Here is a 19,978-nt window from a genome sequence, read left to right on the forward strand (position 1 = left end):
TACCTCTCTTGGGCATATACCCAAAAGATTCCTCAACATACAAAAGAGACACGTGCTCCACTATGTTCATCGCATCCTTATTTATAATAGCCAGAAACTGGAAAGAACCCAGATGCCCTTCAACAGAGGAATGGATACAGAAAATGTGGTACATCTACACAATGAAATATTACTCAGCTATCAAAAACAACAGCTTTATGAAATTCGTAGGCAAATGGTTGGAACTGGAAAATATCATCCTGAGTGAGCTAACCCAATCACAGAAAGACATACATGGTATGCACTCATTGATAAGTGGCTATTAGCCCAAATGCTTGAATTACCCTAGATCCCTAGAACAAAGGAAACTCAAGACGGATGATCAAAATGTGAATGCTTCACTCGTTCTTTAAATGAGGAAAAAGAATACCCTTGGCAGGGAAGAGAGAGGCAAAGATTAAAACAGAGACTGAAGGAACACCCATTCAGAGCCTGCCCCACATGTGGCCCATACATATACAGCCACCCAATTAGACAAGATGGATGAAGCAAAGAAGTGCAGACCGACAGGAGCCGGATGTAGATCGCTCCTGAGAGACACAGCCAGAATACAGCAAATACAGAGGCGAATGCCAGCAGCAAACCACTGAACTGAGAATAGGTCCCCTGTTGAAGGAATCAGAGAAAGAACTGGAAGAGCTTGAAGGGGCTCGAGACCCCAAAAGTACAACAATGTCAAGCAACCAGAGCTTCCAGGGACTAAGCCACTACCTAAAGACTATACATGGACTGACCCTGGACTCTGACCCCATAGGTAGCAATGAATATCCTAGTAAGAGCACCAGTGGAAGGGGAAGCCCTGGGTCCTGCTAAGACTGAACCCCCAGTGAACTAGACTATGGGGGGAGGGCGGCAATGGGGGGAGGGTTGGGAGGGGAACACCCATAAGGAAGGGGAGGGGGAGGGGGATGTTTGCCCGGAAACCGGGAAAGGGAAGAACACTTGAAATGTATATAAGAAATACTCAAGTTAATAAAAAAAAAAAAAAAAAAAAAAAAGGTGGTACATCTACACCTTGGAATACTATTCAGCTATCAAAACCAAGCTATCATGAATTTTGCAGGAAAATGGATACATCTTGGGAATGTCATCGTGAGTGAGGTAATCCAGTCCCAAAAGGACGTACATGGTATGTACTCACAAGTGGATATTAGCTATAATATACAAGTACCATGTTACACCCACAGATCCAAAGCTAAACAAGAAGGCCAAAAAGAGAAAGCTTGAATCTTACTTCAAAGGGGGAATAAAATAGTCATAAGAGGCAGATGGAGGGAGGGAACTGGAAGGGAGACAGAATGGGGAGAGGAATGGCAGATTCCGGATCAGCTCTGGGGAAGCACAGGAGAGGTGGCTAGATGGCCATGAAAATAAATGGATATCTGTGGGGCAGTGAAAGACACCCTGGTTCCTTGTTGAGGAGGCTTGAAACCCCGGTGACCCTGAAAGGGAAAGTAGGCATTTCACCTGACTCCCAGGAAACCAGGCCGGTCACTGGTCCTCAGCCCTCCATAGATTTGTGGCTATCAATCACATAAGGGCAATGCCCCAAGCCCCTCCTCCATAGGTAGAGGACATGACCACAGGTCATGTAGGCTCCATTATAATGAGGAACCTAAAGGCCTGCAGGCTTAGCCAATGAAGCTTTCCTTCCCAGACACTCCTCCCGGCATTTAATCTCAGGCCCATCCTGAAAAGTGGGGTACAGTTTTACTCATCCACTTTCTGCCATGACAACCTTGAACCTTGAAACCATGGACTATCTCTTTTCATGGGATCCGCTGTGGAGAGCCACAGAGAAGGCCTTAGCCTACAGAGCTGTCATCTAATCTCTGGAAGAAACCTCCCTGGGCTCCCAGCCTTGCCATCACTAAGCCCAAGCCTGCCACCACCAACCAGCCAAAGACTCTCCCCCAGCAGAACCAGCCCATTTTCCCCTTGGCCCCAAACTAGATCCAGCCCAGCCAGCCCCCATTCTGTTCTCAGTTCTTCTGTGCCATCCCAGTGGCTCCTAGATGCCCAAGAGTCTGAAAACCAACGCCCCTGGCCTCCTTACAGACCAGGGGACCCCTGAGCCAGCTCAGGCTGTGTCCCCACGCCTCAGACTGTGCTTCCCCATCCCCACGGAGCGGTGTCACACAGGGGTGAGGAGGTCAAGGGCATCTCCAGGATAAGATAAAGACCTGGGATAAGGAAGGCTCCCAACAATCAATGGAGGTAACCTTAGTTGTGACTCACTTCACTGGGGATATCCTGTAGCCAGGCAGGAACTCTAATGGAGTGACAGAGACGCCAAACTATTTATTCTCAAAACTTTCAACCCAAAATGTATCCTGTCTACAAGTAATGCAGGTACGAGGGAGCAGAGACTGAAGGAATATCCAAACAATAATGAGTCCAACTTGAGAGCCATTCCATGGGCAAGCCCTAATCCCTAACACTATTAATGATACTGTCATGCTTGCAGACAGGATCATGTTGTCCTCTGAAAGGCTCCCCCAGTAGCTGACTCAGATACAGACACCCACAGCCAAAAAATGGATGGAGCTTGAGGAGTCTTATGGAAGACTAGGAGGAAGGATTGTGGGGCCCAAAGGGAATAGAAATCCTTCAGGAGGACCAACGAAGTCATCTAACCTGTATCCTTGGGGCTCTCAGAATCTGAACCACCAATCAAAGAACATTTATGGGCTGGACCTAGGTCTTCCCGCTCATATGTAGCAGATGCACAGCTTGACCTTCATGTGGGTCCTGAACAACTGGAATAGGGGTTATTCCAAAAGGTGTTGCCTGCGCATGGGATATGTTCTACTAACTGGACTTCTTTGTCTGGCCTCAGTGGGAAGGAAGCGCCTAGCCTCACAGAGACTTGAAGTGCCAGGGAGGATACTCACGAGGGGCACCACCTGCTCAGAGGAGAGGGGGATGGGGAGGGGGAAGGATTGTGGGAGGAGGCCAGGAGGGGGACAGTGAGTGGGATGTAAAGTAAATAAGTAAAAAAAATAATTTTTAAAAGGAGGGGTTAAGTTACATACAAGGGCAGACCAATAAGAATTACTGCTGACTTTTTTTTTTTATCTAAAACATGAAAGCAAAAGGGTGTGGACTGATTTTTCAAACTATGAACAACCACTACAGCCGAGCCTATGTCACAATTGCTGGTGAAAGAAAAACTTTCCAAGATAAAAACAAGCTAAAGAAAACCATGATCAACAACTAATCCCCTACAAAGATACTAAATAGAAGAAATACTTCAGTCTAACACAGAGATACACTCCATCCGGGAGTGGAGGGGAGGGGGATAAATGACACTATGACACTAAGCAAAAGAAAACTAAGCCTCAAATACTACAAAACCAACAAAATGACAGGACGTAATATCTCAATAACTCTGAGTACTAATGGTCTCAATTGACCCATCAAAAGAGTTTAGATTAAAAAACAAAAACTTCCTTTGCTGCCTCCAATAACCATACTTTATACCAAAGATAAATACTATCTAGGGTGAATGGATAGAAAAAGTATTCTATACAAATGGAACCAGAAAAGAAACAGAAGTTTCTATTCTAATGTCTGACAAAATAGACTTCAAATCATTTGTCAGGTTGTGCTTTAGAGTTATGAAGGCTACAAGTGTGATGGTTTGTATATTCTTGGCCCGGGGAGTGCCACTATTTTGAGCTGTGGTCTTGTTAAAGTAGGTGTGGCCTTGTTGGAGTGTGTCACTATGGGTATGGGCTTTAAGACCCTTGTCCTAACTGCCTGGAACCCAGTAATCTGCTAGCAGCCTTCACATGAAGATATAGAACTCTCAGCTCCTCCTGCACCATGCCTGCCTAGATACTGCTATGCTCCCACCTTGATGATAATGGACTGAACCCTGTAAGACAGCACCAATTAACTGTTGTCCTTTGTAAGACTTGCCTTGGTCATAGTATCTGTTCATAGCAGTAAAACCCTAAAATGAGAATTTAATGGTTTGTGGAATCTTCCTCTGTAATTAAGGAAAGCCATTTAGGCCAGGCATTGTAGCAGGAGACCCTGCAATGGAGGCCCAGAGAGGCCATCACATGAAGCTGTAAAAGTGAAGCCTGGATTGCATTGGAGACCCCAGTGTTTTTTATGTACCAGAGCTATCGGATATGACACAAGCTAGTCATTAGAGGAGGAGCTGCATTTGGAGAAATGCCTCCATGAGATCCAGAACAAGTGAGGGGAAACAAGATAGTAAGCAACACCTCTTCATGCCTTCTGCCCTCAGGAACAGAACTGATAAAATAAATACACATTAAATTGTAATTTATTAGACTGGCTTATAGGATGTGGTCTGGTAGTCCAACAACAGTGAGAATGCAGAGAATCTGGTAGTTAATTCAATCCATGAGGATGATGTCTTTGGTCTGTTGATATCCTGAAGAAGTTGGCGGCAACAGAAAAAATGAACTTTCCAATGAAAGTGGGGGCAAGTAGACAAAAAGCAAAGTTTTCTTTCCATGTCTTTTCATGTCTACACCAGAGGGTGTATTCCAGATTTAGGGTGAGTCTTCCTGTTTCAAGTAATCTGATTAAAAAGATCCCCCCACAGGAGTGCTCATCACCTTGGGTCCCAGTTAAACACAGATGTAGTCAAGATGACAACCAAGATTAATCATCATAAACACTTTAGGGATTAGGGAAAATAGTGGAAGAGAGGGCAGAAACACTATAACGGCCAGCAGAAACATAAGAGTCAGAGAACTAGGATGCCTACTGTAAAATAACCTTCTAGACATAACAAGGAACCTACACTAAGAGATTTTCAACAGTGCAGTTGCCTTTAAAAGATCAACATAATATCAGTTGACATTCTATAGGGTCCTATACTTAAACGCAGAGCTACAGGCAATCAATGGCTGCTGAAAGGGGAAGAATCAGTCTTTTCCAGAAATATGGCAGTAATACATTATCCAATCCAAAGCGGTCAGCCTTAAACACATGTATATATGAGCAACACTAAATATGTGTGTGTATGTGTGTGTGTGTGTGTAAAACATTAATAATTTAAAAAGAGATCATGAATTTGAGAGGGAGGGAGGGAGGGAAGGAGGAGAGTATGGACTGAGTTGGAGGAAGAAAAGAGGAGCAATAATAGTGAAAACATAGTACTCATGTATGAAAATCTCAAAATGAGTTAAAAATTTTAAGAATATTTTAAAGACTTATCTAATCCTCAAAAAATTATTGTTGTAGTGGATTAATGAAATTTCAATTAAAGAGGTCAAAAATCCTAACATAGCTAAATTATACAAGTATATACAGTCACACAAGTTGAAGGAACAGAACTTCTGTAACATTACAGAAATTCTAATTTTTTTCTAGCCTTATCAAAAAAAAAAAGTCCCTCCCATAAGGGGATCATATATCTCATTATGTAATAATTATCTGCACACAGCTTGAAAACTATTTGTTATTTTTTTATATAAAGACCATTTATTTTCCTCCTTTAAATCCTTTATACCTACTCTTCTCTCAGTCTTCAACATTTTTACCCTTATACTTATTCTTAGCACATTATCTAAATTCTATCATTGTCTTTGGTTTCTTTGCTGTGATAATGAACACAACCAAAAGTAAGTTTGGAAGGAAAAGATTTATTTGATCTTACAGCTTACCATCTATCAAAAGGAAATTGGGGCAGGAACTCAGGATAGGAGCCTAGAGATAGGAACTGAAGCAGACACCATGGAAAAGTACTACTTATTGGCTTACTCATCCTGCCTTCTTATACCACCTGAGACCACATGCCCATGTGTGGCACTGGCCCCCAATGAGGTAGGCCCTTCCACAATAATCATTAATCAAGAAAATGAAGCATAGTCACCATGTTGATCCCCTAACTAGTGGAGTGGAAGCTGACTGACTCTGTTGCCTCTCTTTGGATCCCTTTCCCCTAGCTGGGCTGCTTTGTCTGGCCTCAGTGGGAAAGGATGCACCTAGTCCTGCTGAGACTTGATTTGCTAGGACAGGTTAGTACCCATGGGGGTGGGGGGTGGGGGTACTAACCTTCTCAGAAGAGAAGGAGAAGTAGAGTGAAGGGATGACGGTATGGAACTTTGAGGGGGGTCCAATTGGGAGGTAAAGTGAATAAATGCATAAATAAAAAGAAGAGGAGGGGAATATGTCCTATAGATTTGCCTACAAGCAATCTGACAGGCAGCACTCTGGCACTCTCAATTGAAGTTCCTTTTCCGAGATGCCTCTACCTTTTGTCAAGTTGACAAAAAACTAACCAGGAAAACTAAGAAAACTTAAGATGTAAAACCAAAAATCCTATAAACTTCCACTCATTTACAATCACTTTGTGATATATATTACTTCCTTTTACCTGTTAGTATTGTAGAAATGGCGACTCTTCCTAATGTTTTATACTTTATTTAACCGATGAATTCTACCTCTCTTGCCTAGTGTAACATCTTCTATAGTTTGCTTCTGCTAACTCGCTTCTTCTCTAGTAATTACCCCATTTAACTTCCTTCAAAGTAGGACTTCTTGAGCTTTTTACATTTAATAGCAAAAGCTGTCTCCATTTCTTCTCGTTCTCTCCTTAAATTCTTCCAATCACTGAAACTACTAGAAAAATTGCCAATGTTCTCCCCAACAATTTCACTTTATCTCTGAGGAACATTATTTAATATAATTTATCACTCCCACCTCTCAAAATTATGATTAGCTCTTCAGAGGCCCGCACAAAAATCATTGAGAAATGTTTATTTGCATCCAAAATATTTTAATAATAAAGAATAAATTATAAGTCTCGATAATGCATTTCTAATGGTCAAAAGCTCAAAATAAAAAATTTGAACTTCAGGGTTAGGGATTAAGCTCAGTGGTAGAGCGCTTGCCTAGCAAGCACAAAGCACTGGGTTTGGTCCTCAGCTCTTGGGGGTAGGGAGGAGAAGACAAAAAAAAAAAAAAAAAAAAAAAAAAACCTTTGAATTTCAATATCCATTGCAAGTAAAAGCAACAAAATCTAAGTATCTGAATACAATAAAAAAATTCAAATATAGTTACTTTATATTTAGACCACAAACATAACAAACAAATTATTTATGTAATTAATTTTAAAGTCTGAATTCCTCAGTAAAGTTTGGCTCTCTGGGAAATAATAAAGTTAACTATTAGTCTCTATAACCAACATTGATTTTCTGAAATTAAGTAAATAACTTTTCTGCTTCCTTTAGTCTTCTTTTCCTATCAATTTTAGCAATCGTTGCCCAACGGTCTTCTCTCATTTTTTTCAGACTTCCAAACTTCGTAAAAGATGCAGGAGTTGATAAAGATAAAGGAGTCTAAATACAAAATAAAGTAAAACAATATTTTAATATATTTAGAAAATGACATCAGCTTTTAAATTTTGCTTTCTGGAAATTTAACAGCTACCTGTTTGGGAGTTTTGACTAATAGATGAGAATCTGGTGTATTATTATTATAAATCCTGTTTGATATATCTTCCTCTGAAACCAAGCTCTAAAAAGAAAAATACAAAAATAAAATGTTACAGTTATTTAGTATTACTCTATTAAAACGTTGTCAAGATATCACCGATGAGGAGAATGAGAGGTAAATTGAGTAAAAGAAAAGGGGTAGCACATAAAGAAGGGGAGGGGGAGGGATAAGGGGGATGTTGGCCCGTAAACCTGGAAAGGGAATAACACTCGAAATGTAAATAAGAAATACTCAAGTTGGGGTTGGTCAGTGGTAGAGCGCTTGCCTAGGAAGCGCAAGGCCCTGGGTTCGGTCCCCAGCTCCGAAAAAAAAGAACCAAAAAAAAAAAAAAAAGAAAGAAATACTCAAGTTAATAACCCCCCCCCCAAAAAAAGAAATGGGGTAGCAAAAGAAAATTAAAGAAAATAGGACCTGTAACATTTGCACCCTGAGATTTGGAAGCAAAATACTTATTGTGCACATAACTCTAGAAAACCATGCCAGAAACACAGGTGTGGCTGTCTGCTATAGCGCTGTAGGTTGTTTGGGGTGTACCACTAGTCACTACCATTTAAGGCTGAACTTGACCAAAAAAAAAAAAAACAAAAAAAAAAAACTGCCAACCAATATTTTCAATAGAAAATATAGGAACTTAAATAAAATTCCAGAGTTCCAAAATAGTTCATTTCTTTCTGCCAGCATAAGTGTTGCCTTTGTGAGAGATTCCTGGTATATTCCACTTTACCATGTTCCCGGGGCCATGCACAATAATTTCGTTTTTCTTTGCATAGTTTTGCAGTGTTGGGGAGTTAAGGCTCAGGCACCAATACAAGACAAATACTACCACTGAGCTATAACCTTAACCCATACAACTCTCCTCTTTAAAAATGAAAATGAAATAAAGGCATCTTGAATATCACAGTAGCTAAGAAATTGGTCAAGATTACTCTGGTAGAAACACAGCAGAATTACAACATTGGAATGTTTACCTCCAAAGTCCAGGCTATCTCTAGCCATTCTTTAAAGTAATCATTCTTATAAAAATAGTAGCTTCCTTAAATATGCTATCCTTACATTACTCCTTAGGAGTGACAGAATATTACAGTTGTTAATACTGTGATATAAATGCCAATCAGTAGCAGTATAAAATAAAGCAACAAATATGCAAAAAGGTATTAAAATATTAATCCCACTTTCATGTTTTAAATGTAGTAAAACATTATTCATATTACTTTTCTGGAAATCATGACAATTAGTCATCTCACATGTCAAGAGTATATAATATTTTATGATTTATGTGTCAAGTTTTCTGAAATTTAAAAGAAAATTGTTTGAACCTTAATTTTTGTCAAATGGCAAGAAAACATATAATTCTGTGTTGTGACAGTTTTGGTGTATTTTAGTATCACAGTGGTAGATAATGTTACATATTTATATCAAGAAACAACACAAATAATGACATGAATAAGTAAAAAATGCTACTTCTTCATAATATTTTTACCAAAAGATCAGTAGTTTCTGAACTATCTGAATTAACATCAAATTCAAAGACAGTTTTTCTCTTTTTATTACTTCCTCCAGTAGGTAAATACTTGTTTTCTCTTTGATATATGCTCTTTTTAGTTGGTGTCTTCACTGTATATTCCTATGTAAAAAGAAAAAACATACATGAGTGCTTAATGTAGTGGAATATGCCTATAATCCCTTCAGGGGGCTGAAGAAGCAGGATGATGAGTTTGAGGTCAACCTGGACAACATTGCCAGTTCTAGTTAATGGACTTCAAGGCAATTTGAAACTGGCAATAAGTTTCATTATTAGCAAACATAATAAGCAGACATTTTGGACAGATATTTAATACAAATGATTTTGATATAATTTTTTTCTTTAAAATGTTTAGAATATTGGATTTTAGTCTTTCCTTTGACAGACTACAAAAACATCAGAGCAAGGAGGACAAATTTCTATCCCAGCTTCAGCAATCAATACTCTTTACAAGTTTAATTTTTCTAACTGTACTTGAGAACCAAATATTTAATAAACTTTGCTTTTCCCATAAAACTCATTTCTTTATGAGAAAATATGCTTCAATTTAAAAGAATATAAGCAAAACTGCCATAGTAGAGAGCTCTAAAAACTCACTCCTCTGTAACAACATTAAACACACTGGTAAAAATGATGAGAATTTCTTTCTCAGTCTTCTGGAAATTATTAAAAGTCTTACACTCGTCTGGAGAGCTTTGTGATGTTTTAATTTACTCTTGTCCCCATCATTGCTGATCTTTAGCTAATCATTATCCATAAAGGATTTTTAAAAGCATACAAATAAATAAATGTTAATGAATAACCAACCATCCAGTCCTCAGAGTCCTAAAGAACACGGGCTGACATTTTCAAAATGGTTAAAATAAGGACTGTCCATGTTCACCTAGTATTAAGGTGAAGTATTAAGACAAACAAGCATAGGAGAGAGTTTAGCTGGGACTCTGATTTGATTTGGAGTTATGCACATGTCCCATCTTGTAGTAATGCACTTGGCAGCTTAGTTCCTTTGCCTGCACATATACATATGCATCCTTATTCAAACAATGTGCTTAGCAACCACAGAATCTCTCCAACCTCAACCCCAAACTCTGCACCTCCTCCTATCTCTGAACAATAGTGTAAGTTTCCCCACTCCTAGCAACAATTAAATTTAGATTTCTATTCAGATAAGTATTCCCAACTTATCTGCTTATGAAGAATACAAAGACTGATCTGATCCTGCTTTTGGATGCATGTAGAGTAGGACAAAACTCTGAAATCTATTAACCTTTAAGTGAGAACCTCCTAGTTACCACCTGATGTGCATATTCAGACTGTCCCCCTTTAATCCAAACTATTCATGACATTAACTTGTGCCTTGCCTCCCATCACATAGGTAAGACAGGACTGGAAAGTTTGAATGGGGTTTCCACTAAGGCTCAGGAATAACAAAAAGGAACCTACATACATAACTAAATGGTCTAGCTTATCTCTCTTTCTATTGCAGTCTATTTTAAAGATGCTTTCCTTGGTAGACTTTGAAGGCCAGGCTTTGGGGGATCTGGGCATGGGTAATAGTGGACAAAGGAAAGTGTTTTCATTTTGTTCTTACCTAGGAAACAAGCAAGTATTTAATAAAAGTTTAAATATTTATTGTCATGATGTTTATACAGCAGTATCAAAGCTCTCTTTAGCAGGACATAAATGATTATTTCTTTAAAAAATAAGAGTAAAAATCAATGAATTCGTCTTTCAGGTATAAAAAAAAAACTTCTGATTGTTAGTATGTTCAAGAATCTCTAAGAAAATGTTCTACATAGGCCTTTCATGAAAACCTTTTCTTCATGAAAAAGGGTTATGGTTGGTTTTCTGTGATAAGGGGTCTCTCATAATAATGTTTCTTCTATATTTACAAAAAGCTTCCTTTGTAGATTTTCTAGTTTCTAAATTAACCATAACAGGAGTGGAGGTAATTCTTAAGTGTATAATATAATATAAGCCAGAGAGAAGATCCAGTAGAGGAAGAATGATCATCAGCAATAACCATTTGTATTTTTCTAAACTGTAAAAATATTCACTAGTGTAAATAATCTTAGAGGTTTTTCTAAAGGTTAATCTACATGTTTTACCTGAAAATTCAAAAGTTGTAAAGTTGCTAGTCTATGGACTCTTTCCTACTAGGTTGACTCTGGTAGAATTACCAGAGGAAGCAAAACTTGAAATAAGCAAACATCTTAGGAGTGGGATGCAATCTGACCCAAATCATTGCTTCAAACTCTCATCCAACTTTTTGCAGGAGAGATGAACACAAAGACATACATATCTGATAGTACGCATCCTGATTTGCTAGATATGTCACTATGCAGTATCAAAACTGAAATAATTTTAGTTTATCATGACTCATTCAGAATACTTCATAATGTAGACAGTGAGGTATGTAAGTACTTTACTGTCTTATAGCTTTTTTTTTAACATGGTACTTTGTTAATGGTTAAATTAACTATTCCCTTCAGGATGAAATGATAATTAAAGGACCTGTAAAATAATTTACATTTGTTATAGAATAGTTACATGAGGGGGGTACCTTGAACAATAATCAGATTCTTGAATACTCTCACTCAACTCTCAGTCTTAACCATGGATCCCTCTGTAATTTGCAATATCACTTTGGTTCAAATAAGATTACTTTGCCTGTTTTGGAAATGTGAGGTCTTGTTTTAAATTCTTTAGGTAAGAGAACAAGAACCTGGAACACCTAGCCCAGACCCCAACCACCTAACAGTAAAGAGAACTTAATATATAATCAATTAATGTAATGTATTACTAATATGTGATATAGAATAATAACATATAATTTCCAGATAAACTGTCACACATAGACTTTTCATACAAGAAATACTTGTATGAAGTGAGACCTTTTAGTCTAAAATGAAATAAAGGTATATTGAAGCAAATGCTTTTAATAATGTTGAAATCACTAATTCAAATTAAATCATTTTAATTTAAGGTGTTATAATTGTCAAAGCACTACCAAGCAATGACTCTTAAAACAGTAAAAACCAAAAATTAAAACTTCACTCTGAAAAGAATCTACTTAAACTAAAAGGAAAGCAGAATCAAGAAAAAAAATAAATGTAAGACTTTGCATAAGTGGGTTGGGGATTCAGCTCAGTGGTAGAGTGCTTGCCTAGCAAGCGCAAGGCCCTGGGTTCGGTCCCCAGCTCTGAAAAAAAGAAAAGAAAAAAAAAAGACTTTGCATAAGCAACAAAATGGTGAAAGTATATCCTACCATCTCAGTAGTTAATTCCATGTCAATAATCACTCGAAAGGACAAAGAGTAATAGAATAAATTATGTGGAAAAGATATATATTATTATTCACAGAAGACCGACTTTAGGTCTAATGGCAGAAATTAACAATAAAAGGTAAAAAATTATACATTGTACTAAAGAAAATAAGTTTGGGGGTTGGGGATTTAGCTCAGTGGTAGAGCACTTGCCTAGCAAGCGCAAGGCCCTGGGTTCGGTCCCCAGCTCCAAAAAAAAGAAAAAGAAAAAAAAAGAAAAAAAAGAAAAGAAAATAAGTTTGAAGTACCTACATTCTTACTCAGTAAAATGTGAGATAAACAATGATACTTTTAAGAGTTTAATCTATCAAAATATGTTATAAGCAGACCTCCAAAACACATGAGCCTAAACCAGAAAAGAATAGTGATTTCAAACCTTCACTTTTACTAACTAGCAAAGCAACTAAACAGAAGCTAAGGAAACACAAGGTTTAAAAGATTTTATAATACAACGAAATAGATATTAGGGAAATTTATAGTACATTCAAAAGTATCTTATAAATATCTTAACTCACAAGTTAAAAAGAGTTATAGCAGTCAGGTGTGGTGCCACACACAGGAAGCGAGGCAGGCAGATCTGCAGTTGAGGCTCACCTCATCTACAGTGTCCCAAGAAAGCCAGTACTACACAGAGAAACTTTAACTAAAACAAACATTTAAGAAGAGTTACAAAGAAGAAGCTAGAAAATATTTTGAGATGTATAAAAATGAAACCATTTTTATGAAAAATGGTATATGGAAATCTATGGGTATAGTAAAATCAATTCTTGGAGGAAAAACTGTAGCTACAAATGCCTTCATTAAAACTTAAATCAAGAAGCCAGGCACAATTGATGGCTCACATCTATAATTCCAGCATTCAGGAATTTATGCAGAGCACAGGTAACATATCAAGTGTCAGCCTAGTCTTGGCTACAGTATAAAATAGGTTAAAAGAAAAAGACAAAGAATAAAGAGATGACAATATAATGCAATTGGTATATTAATTGTATCTTTAATAAAAAAGAAAAAACTGTAAAATTCATATAAAAGCTCATTTAGTTAGTAAATAATATACTAATGTAGGCTTTTTAGTTTTAACAAATGTATCATGTTGTAGAAAAATCTGGATAAAAGATACACACAACTTCTATGTATTACCTTACAGTAAGTTTGTGAAAATACACAATTGCAATTAGTTTACTTTAAAAACAGGTAACTGGGGTTGGGGATTTAGCTCAGTGGTAGAGCACTTGCCTAGCAAGCACAAGACCCTTGGTTCGGACCCCAGCTCCGAAAAAAGAAAAAGAAAACCATGCCCACTAGAATGACTAATTAAATGAAAAGCTAAGAATATAGAGCCATTAGAACATTTGTTGACTCTAAGTATAATTGCTACAGTGTGGAGATTTTAGTATATACTGCCACACGTAATTTAGTAATTTTTTAGTAAATTAATTTACCAACTAAATCAATGTAAATTATTTAAATTAACCACTAAAAATGAGTGGCAATATATTGTAAAATATATCTTCACAATCTAGCAATTTCATTTCTTTGTACATATACAACTAAAATGTATGTGTCAGGTACTAGAACAATACTTTTCATAAAAGTCTAAACTGAAAACTACCAAAGTATTCATTAGCACAACTGACCAAAAAAATCTGTAACACAAATACTGAGATTTCAGAAAGCATAAAAGAGGTCACAACACCATCTACTTTCCTCAAATAACTTGATGAGAACCTGTCCAGACTCCTTAGGAAGATGTTCATTTCAAGAAACTTTAACTCAAACTATTTGATGAATTTTGTTTTAAAAGATGTTAACACTGATCTGTGAATAAAAATGTTTACGTACAAGTAAAAAACTGTAAAAATCACACACTACAATGTTAAATACTAGTAAAAATGGTATGTAACATTTAAGCTACAACATGGATGAACTAATAAACATGCAATAAAGGAAATACAGATAAAAAGAATATGTGCTACATGAGGAACAGAGATCAATAACTGATCTTAGAAGAAGGACTAGTGATTGGAGCTTTTCTGAAAAACCAGTAAAGCTCCATTTTAATCTGAGTGTTGGTTGTGAAGTTATGTTTGGTTTAATTTTAGGTGAATAATTAAGATCTGTAATTTTTCTTAAAAATATTTCAATTAGGTTTTTAAAGTGAAGTTATTATTTAATATTGCTTTACATTTTAAACAAGCAGTGTATGAATAATTTAATATAAAGGTTTTTCTAAGCTATATATTCATGTTGGCTGGATAGTTGTCAACTTGACACAAACTTGAATCATCTAGAAAGAGGGATCCTCAATTGAGAAAATGCCTCCATAAGACTAGGCTGTAGGCAACTCTGTGCAGCAATTTCTTGATTAATGATTGATGAGAGAAGGCTCAGTCCACTGGGTGTGGTACCACCATGGGCAGGTGGTCCTGGGTTTATAAGAAAGTAGGATGAGGAGGGTAGGAAGTGGGGGTTGGATGGGGAAAGGAACACCCTTATAGAAGAAGGGGAGGGGGAGGAGATAAGAGGCTTATGGACAGGAAACCAGAAAAGGGAAGAACATTTGAAATGTAAATTTTAAAAATTCAATTAAAAAAAGAAAGAAAGTAGCATGAGCAAGCAATGAGAATCAGGCCACTAATCAGCACCCCTGCATAGCCTCTGCTTTAGTTCCTGCCTTGAGTTCCTGCCCTGATTTTCCTCCATGATGGGCTGTTTCACAACAATAGAAAAGAAGTTGGAACTAAAGTTGAGTAATTTTCACAAGTTGAATAATATTTGTGTATGTTTATTATAAAAGGACTGAAAACTTTTTCTTTCATGCTGGAATGGTCAACCAGAACTCCAAGTTGGGTAGTAACCCACATCATAAAGAACATGAAATATACTGCAGGCCAAATTCATCTCTGAATCTTATTTAAAAGTGAAAGAACTAACCCTATGACTAGCAAACACTTCTTCCCATTTATTTAAAAAAAAATAAGAAAACAAGATGTAAATTTTCAACTTAGAGTATAAACAGGTTCAGATACATTTTACTTCAACTTGCAAAAGAAGTGTCCTTGTAAGGACTGGTTTTCAACAGTGGAGGAGGAGTACCTCATTTTCTGGTAAGTTATGAACCTGTGTAATAAATGTATTTAGCTATTCTTGTGTCTAGTTGAGTTCAGAAAGAAAACTTAAGAGTAGAATGGCAAGACCCAACCGCCTGGTCAGGTGGGCACTCCTGAGGCTGCAGAGCGGAAGAGACCACCAACACTGCTCACCCCTGCCCACATCCCTGGCCCAAGAGGAAACTGTATAAGGCCTCTGGGCTCCCGTGGGGGAGGGCCCAGGAGCGGCAGGACCCCTGCCACAGACACCGCCGGACCCTGAAGGAAACAGACCGGATAAACAGTTCTCTGCACCCAAATCCCGTGGGAGGGAGAGCTAAACCTTCAGAGAGGCAGACAGGCCTGGGAAACCAGAAGAGACTGCTCCCTGCACACACATCTCGGACGCCAGAGGAAAAAGCCAAAGACCATCTGGAACCCTGGTGCACTGAAGCTCCCGGAAGGGGCGGCACAGGTCTTCCTGGTTGCTGCCGCTGCAGAGAGCCCCTGGACAGCACCCCACGAGCAAACCTGAGCCTCGGGACCACAGGTAAGACCAAATTTTCTGCTGCAAGAAAGCTGCCTGGTGAACTCAAGACACAGGCCCACAGGAACAGCTGAAGACCTGTAGAGAGGAAAAACTACACGCCCGAAAGCAGAACACTCTGTCCCCATAACTGACTGAAAGAGAGGAAAACAGGTCTACAGCACTCCTGACACACAGGCTTATAGGACAGTCTAGCCACTGTCAGAAATAGCAGAACAAAGTAACACTAGAGATAATCTGATGGCGAGAGGCAAGCGCAGGAACCCAAGCAACAGAAACCAAGACTACATGCCATCATCGGAGCCCAATTCTCCCACCAAAACAAACATGGAATATCCAAACACACCAGAAAAGCAAGATCTAGTTTCAAAATCATATTTGATCATGATGCTGGAGGACTTCAGGAAAGACCTGAACACACTTAGGGAAGCACAGGAAAACATTAATAAACAAGTAAAAGCCTACAGAGAGGAATCGCAAAAATCCCTGAAAGAATTCCAGGAAAACACAATCAAACAGTTGAAGGAATTAAAAATGGAAATAGAAGCAATCAAGAAAGAACACATGGAAACAACCCTGGATATAGAAAACCAAAAGAAGAGACAAGGAGCTGTAGATACAAGCTTCACCAACAGAATACAAGAGATGGAAGAGAGAATCTCAGGAGCAGAAGATTCCATAGAAATCATTGACTCAACTGTCAAAGATAATGTAAAGCGGAAAAAGCTACTGGTCCAAAACATACAGGAAATCCAGGACTCAATGAGAAGATCAAACCTAAGGATAATAGGTATAGAAGAGAGTGAAGACTCCCAGCTCAAAGGACCAGTAAATATCTTCAACAAAATCATAGAAGAAAACTTCCCTAACCTAAAAAAAGAGATACCCATAGACATACAGGAAGCCTACAGAACTCCAAATAGATTGGACCAGAAAAGAAACACCTCCCGTCACATAATTGTCAAAACACCAAACGCACAAAATAAAGAAAGAATATTAAAAGCAGTAAGGGGAAAAGGTCAAGTAACATATAAAGGGAGACCTATCAGAATCACACCAGACTTCTCGCCAGAAACTATGAAGGCCAGAAGATCCTGGACTGATGTTATACAGACCCTAAGAGAACACAAATGCCAGCCCAGATTACTGTATCCAGCAAAACTCTCAATTAACATTGATGGAGAAACCAAGATATTCCATGACAAAACCAAATTTACACAGTATCTTTCTACAAATCCAGCACTACAAAGGATAATAAATGGTAAAGCCCAACATAAGGAGGCAAGCTATACCCTAGAAGAAGCAAGAAACTAATCGTCTTGGCAACAAAACAAAGAGAATGAAAGCACACAAACATAACCTCACATCAAATATGAATATAACGGGAAGCAATAATCACTATTCCTTAATATCTCTCAATATCAATGGCCTCAACTCCCATATAAAAAGACATAGATTAACAAACTGGATACGCAACGAGGACCCTGCATTCTGCTGCCTACAGGAAACACACCTCAGAGACAAAGACAGACACTACCTCAGAGTGAAAGGCTGGAAAACAACTTTCCAAGCAAATGGTCAGAAGAAGCAAGCTGGAGTAGCCATTCTAATATCAAATAAAATCAATTTCCAACTAAAAGTCATCAAAAAAGATAAGGAAGGACACTTCATATTCATCAAAGGAAAAATCAACCAAGATGAACTCTCAATCCTAAATATCTATGCCCCAAATACAAGGGCACCTACATATATAAAAGAAACCTTACTAAAGCTCAAAACACACATTGCACCTCACACAATAATAGTGGGAGATTTCAACACCCCACTCTCATCAATGGACAGATCATGGAAACAGAAATTAAACAGTGATGTAGACAGACTAAGAGAAGTCATGAGCCAAATGGACTTAACGGATATTTATAGAACATTCTATCCTAAAGCAAAAGGATATACCTTCTTCTCAGCTCCTCATGGACTTTCTCCAAAATTGACCATATAATTGGTCAAAAAACGGGCCTCAACAGGTACAGAAAGATAGAAATAATCCCATGCGTGCTATCGGACCACCACGGCCTAAAACTGGTCTTCAATAACAATAAGGGAAGAATGCCCACATATACGTGGAAATTGAACAATGCTCTACTCAATGATAACCTGGTCAAGGAAGAAATAAAGAAAGAAATTAAAAACTTTTTAGAATTTAATGAAAATGAAGATACAACATACCCAAACTTATGGGACACAATGAAAGCTGTGCTAAGAGGAAACCTCATAGCGCTGAGTGCCTGCAGAAAGAAACAGGAAAGAGCATATGTCAGCAGCTTGACAGCACACCTAAAAGCTCTAGAACAAAAAGAAGCAAATACACCCAGGAGGAGTAGAAGGCAGGAAATAATCAAACTCAGAGCTGAAATCAACCAAGTAGAAACAAAAAGGACCATAGAAAGAATCAACAGAACCAAAAGTTGGTTCTTTGAGAAAATCAACAAGATAGATAAACCCTTAGCCAGACTAACGAGAGGACACAGAGAGTGTGTCCAAATTAACAAAATCAGAAATGAAAAGGGAGACATAACTACAGATTCGGAGGAAATTCAAAAAATCATCAGATCTTACTATAAAAACCTATATTCAACAAAATTTGAAAATCTTCAGGAAATGGACAATTTCCTAGACAGATACCAGGTATCGAAGTTAAATCAGGAACAGATAAACCAGTTAAACAACCCCATAACTCCTAAGGAAATAGAAGCAGTCATTAAAGGTCTCCCAACCAAAAAGAGCCCAGGTCCAGACGGGTTTAGTGCAGAATTCTATCAAACCTTCATAGAAGACCTCATACCAATATTATCCAAACTATTCCACAAAATTGAAACAGATGGAGCCCTACCGAATTCCTTCTATGAAGCCACAATTACTCTTATACCTAAAACACACAAAGACACAACAAAGAAAGAGAACTTCAGACCAATTTCCCTTATGAATATCGACGCAAAAATACTCAATAAAATTCTGGCAAACCGAATTCAAGAGCACATCAAAACAATCATCCACCATGATCAAGTAGGCTTCATCCCAGGCATGCAGGGATGGCTTAATATACGGAAAACCATCAACGTGATCCATTATATAAACAAACTGAAAGAACAGAACCACATGATCATTTCATTAGATGCTGAGAAAGCATTTGACAAAATTCAACACCCCTTCATGATAAAAGTCCTGGAAAGAATAGGAATTCAAGGCCCATACCTAAACATAGTAAAAGCCATATACAGCAAACCAGTTGCTAACATTAAACTAAATGGAGAGAAACTTGAAGCAATCCCACTAAAATCAGGGACTAGACAAGGCTGCCCACTCTCTCCCTACTTATTCAATATAGTTCTTGAAGTTCTAGCCAGAGCAATCAGACAACAAAAGGAGATCAAAGGGATACAGATCGGAAAAGAAGAGGTCAAAATATCACTATTTGCAGATGACATGATAGTATATTTAAGTGATCCCAAAAGTTCCACCAGAGAACTACTAAAGCTGATAAACAACTTCAGCAAAGTGGCTGGGTATAAAATTAACTCAAATAAATCAGTTGCCTTCCTCTATACAAAAGAGAAACAAGCCGAGAAAGAAATTAGGGAAACGACACCCTTCATAATAGACCCAAATAATATAAAGTACCTCGGTGTGACTTTAACCAAGCAAGTAAAAGATCTGTACAATAAGAACTTCAAGACACTGAGGAAAGAAATTGAAGAAGACCTCAGAAGATGGAAAGATCTCCCATGCTCATGGATTGGCAGGATTAATATGGTAAAAATGGCCATTTTACCAAAAGCAATCTACAGATTCAATGCAATCCCCATCAAAATACCAATCCAATTCTTCAAAGAGTTAGACAGAACAATTTGCAAATTCATCTGGAATAACAAAAAACCCAGGATAGCTAAAGCTATCCTCAACAATAAAAGGAC

At 37.9% G+C, this 19,978-nt stretch overlaps 1 protein-coding gene across 10 annotated transcripts in view; it reads right to left on the bottom strand.

Annotated features, from left to right (window-relative positions):
* Positions 1–6,771: 6,771 nt before the first annotated feature.
* Positions 6,772–19,978, bottom strand: part of Sycp1 (synaptonemal complex protein 1) — a 160,071-nt gene continuing 146,864 nt past the window's right edge. For 9 of the 10 annotated variants that reach the window (XM_063281327.1, XM_063281328.1, XM_063281331.1 and 6 more), the window contains 3 exons: positions 9,005–9,148; positions 7,459–7,545; positions 6,772–7,367 (listed from right to left, as the gene is read on the bottom strand). In XM_063281327.1, the coding sequence (XP_063137397.1) occupies positions 7,230–7,367; positions 7,459–7,545; positions 9,005–9,148 (369 nt within the window). In that variant the 3' untranslated portion in view covers positions 6,772–7,229. 10 annotated transcript variants of the gene reach the window in all.

This window comes from Rattus norvegicus, chromosome 2, assembly GCF_036323735.1.
Source record: "Rattus norvegicus strain BN/NHsdMcwi chromosome 2, GRCr8, whole genome shotgun sequence".
NCBI classification, from domain to species: domain Eukaryota; kingdom Metazoa; phylum Chordata; class Mammalia; order Rodentia; family Muridae; genus Rattus; species Rattus norvegicus.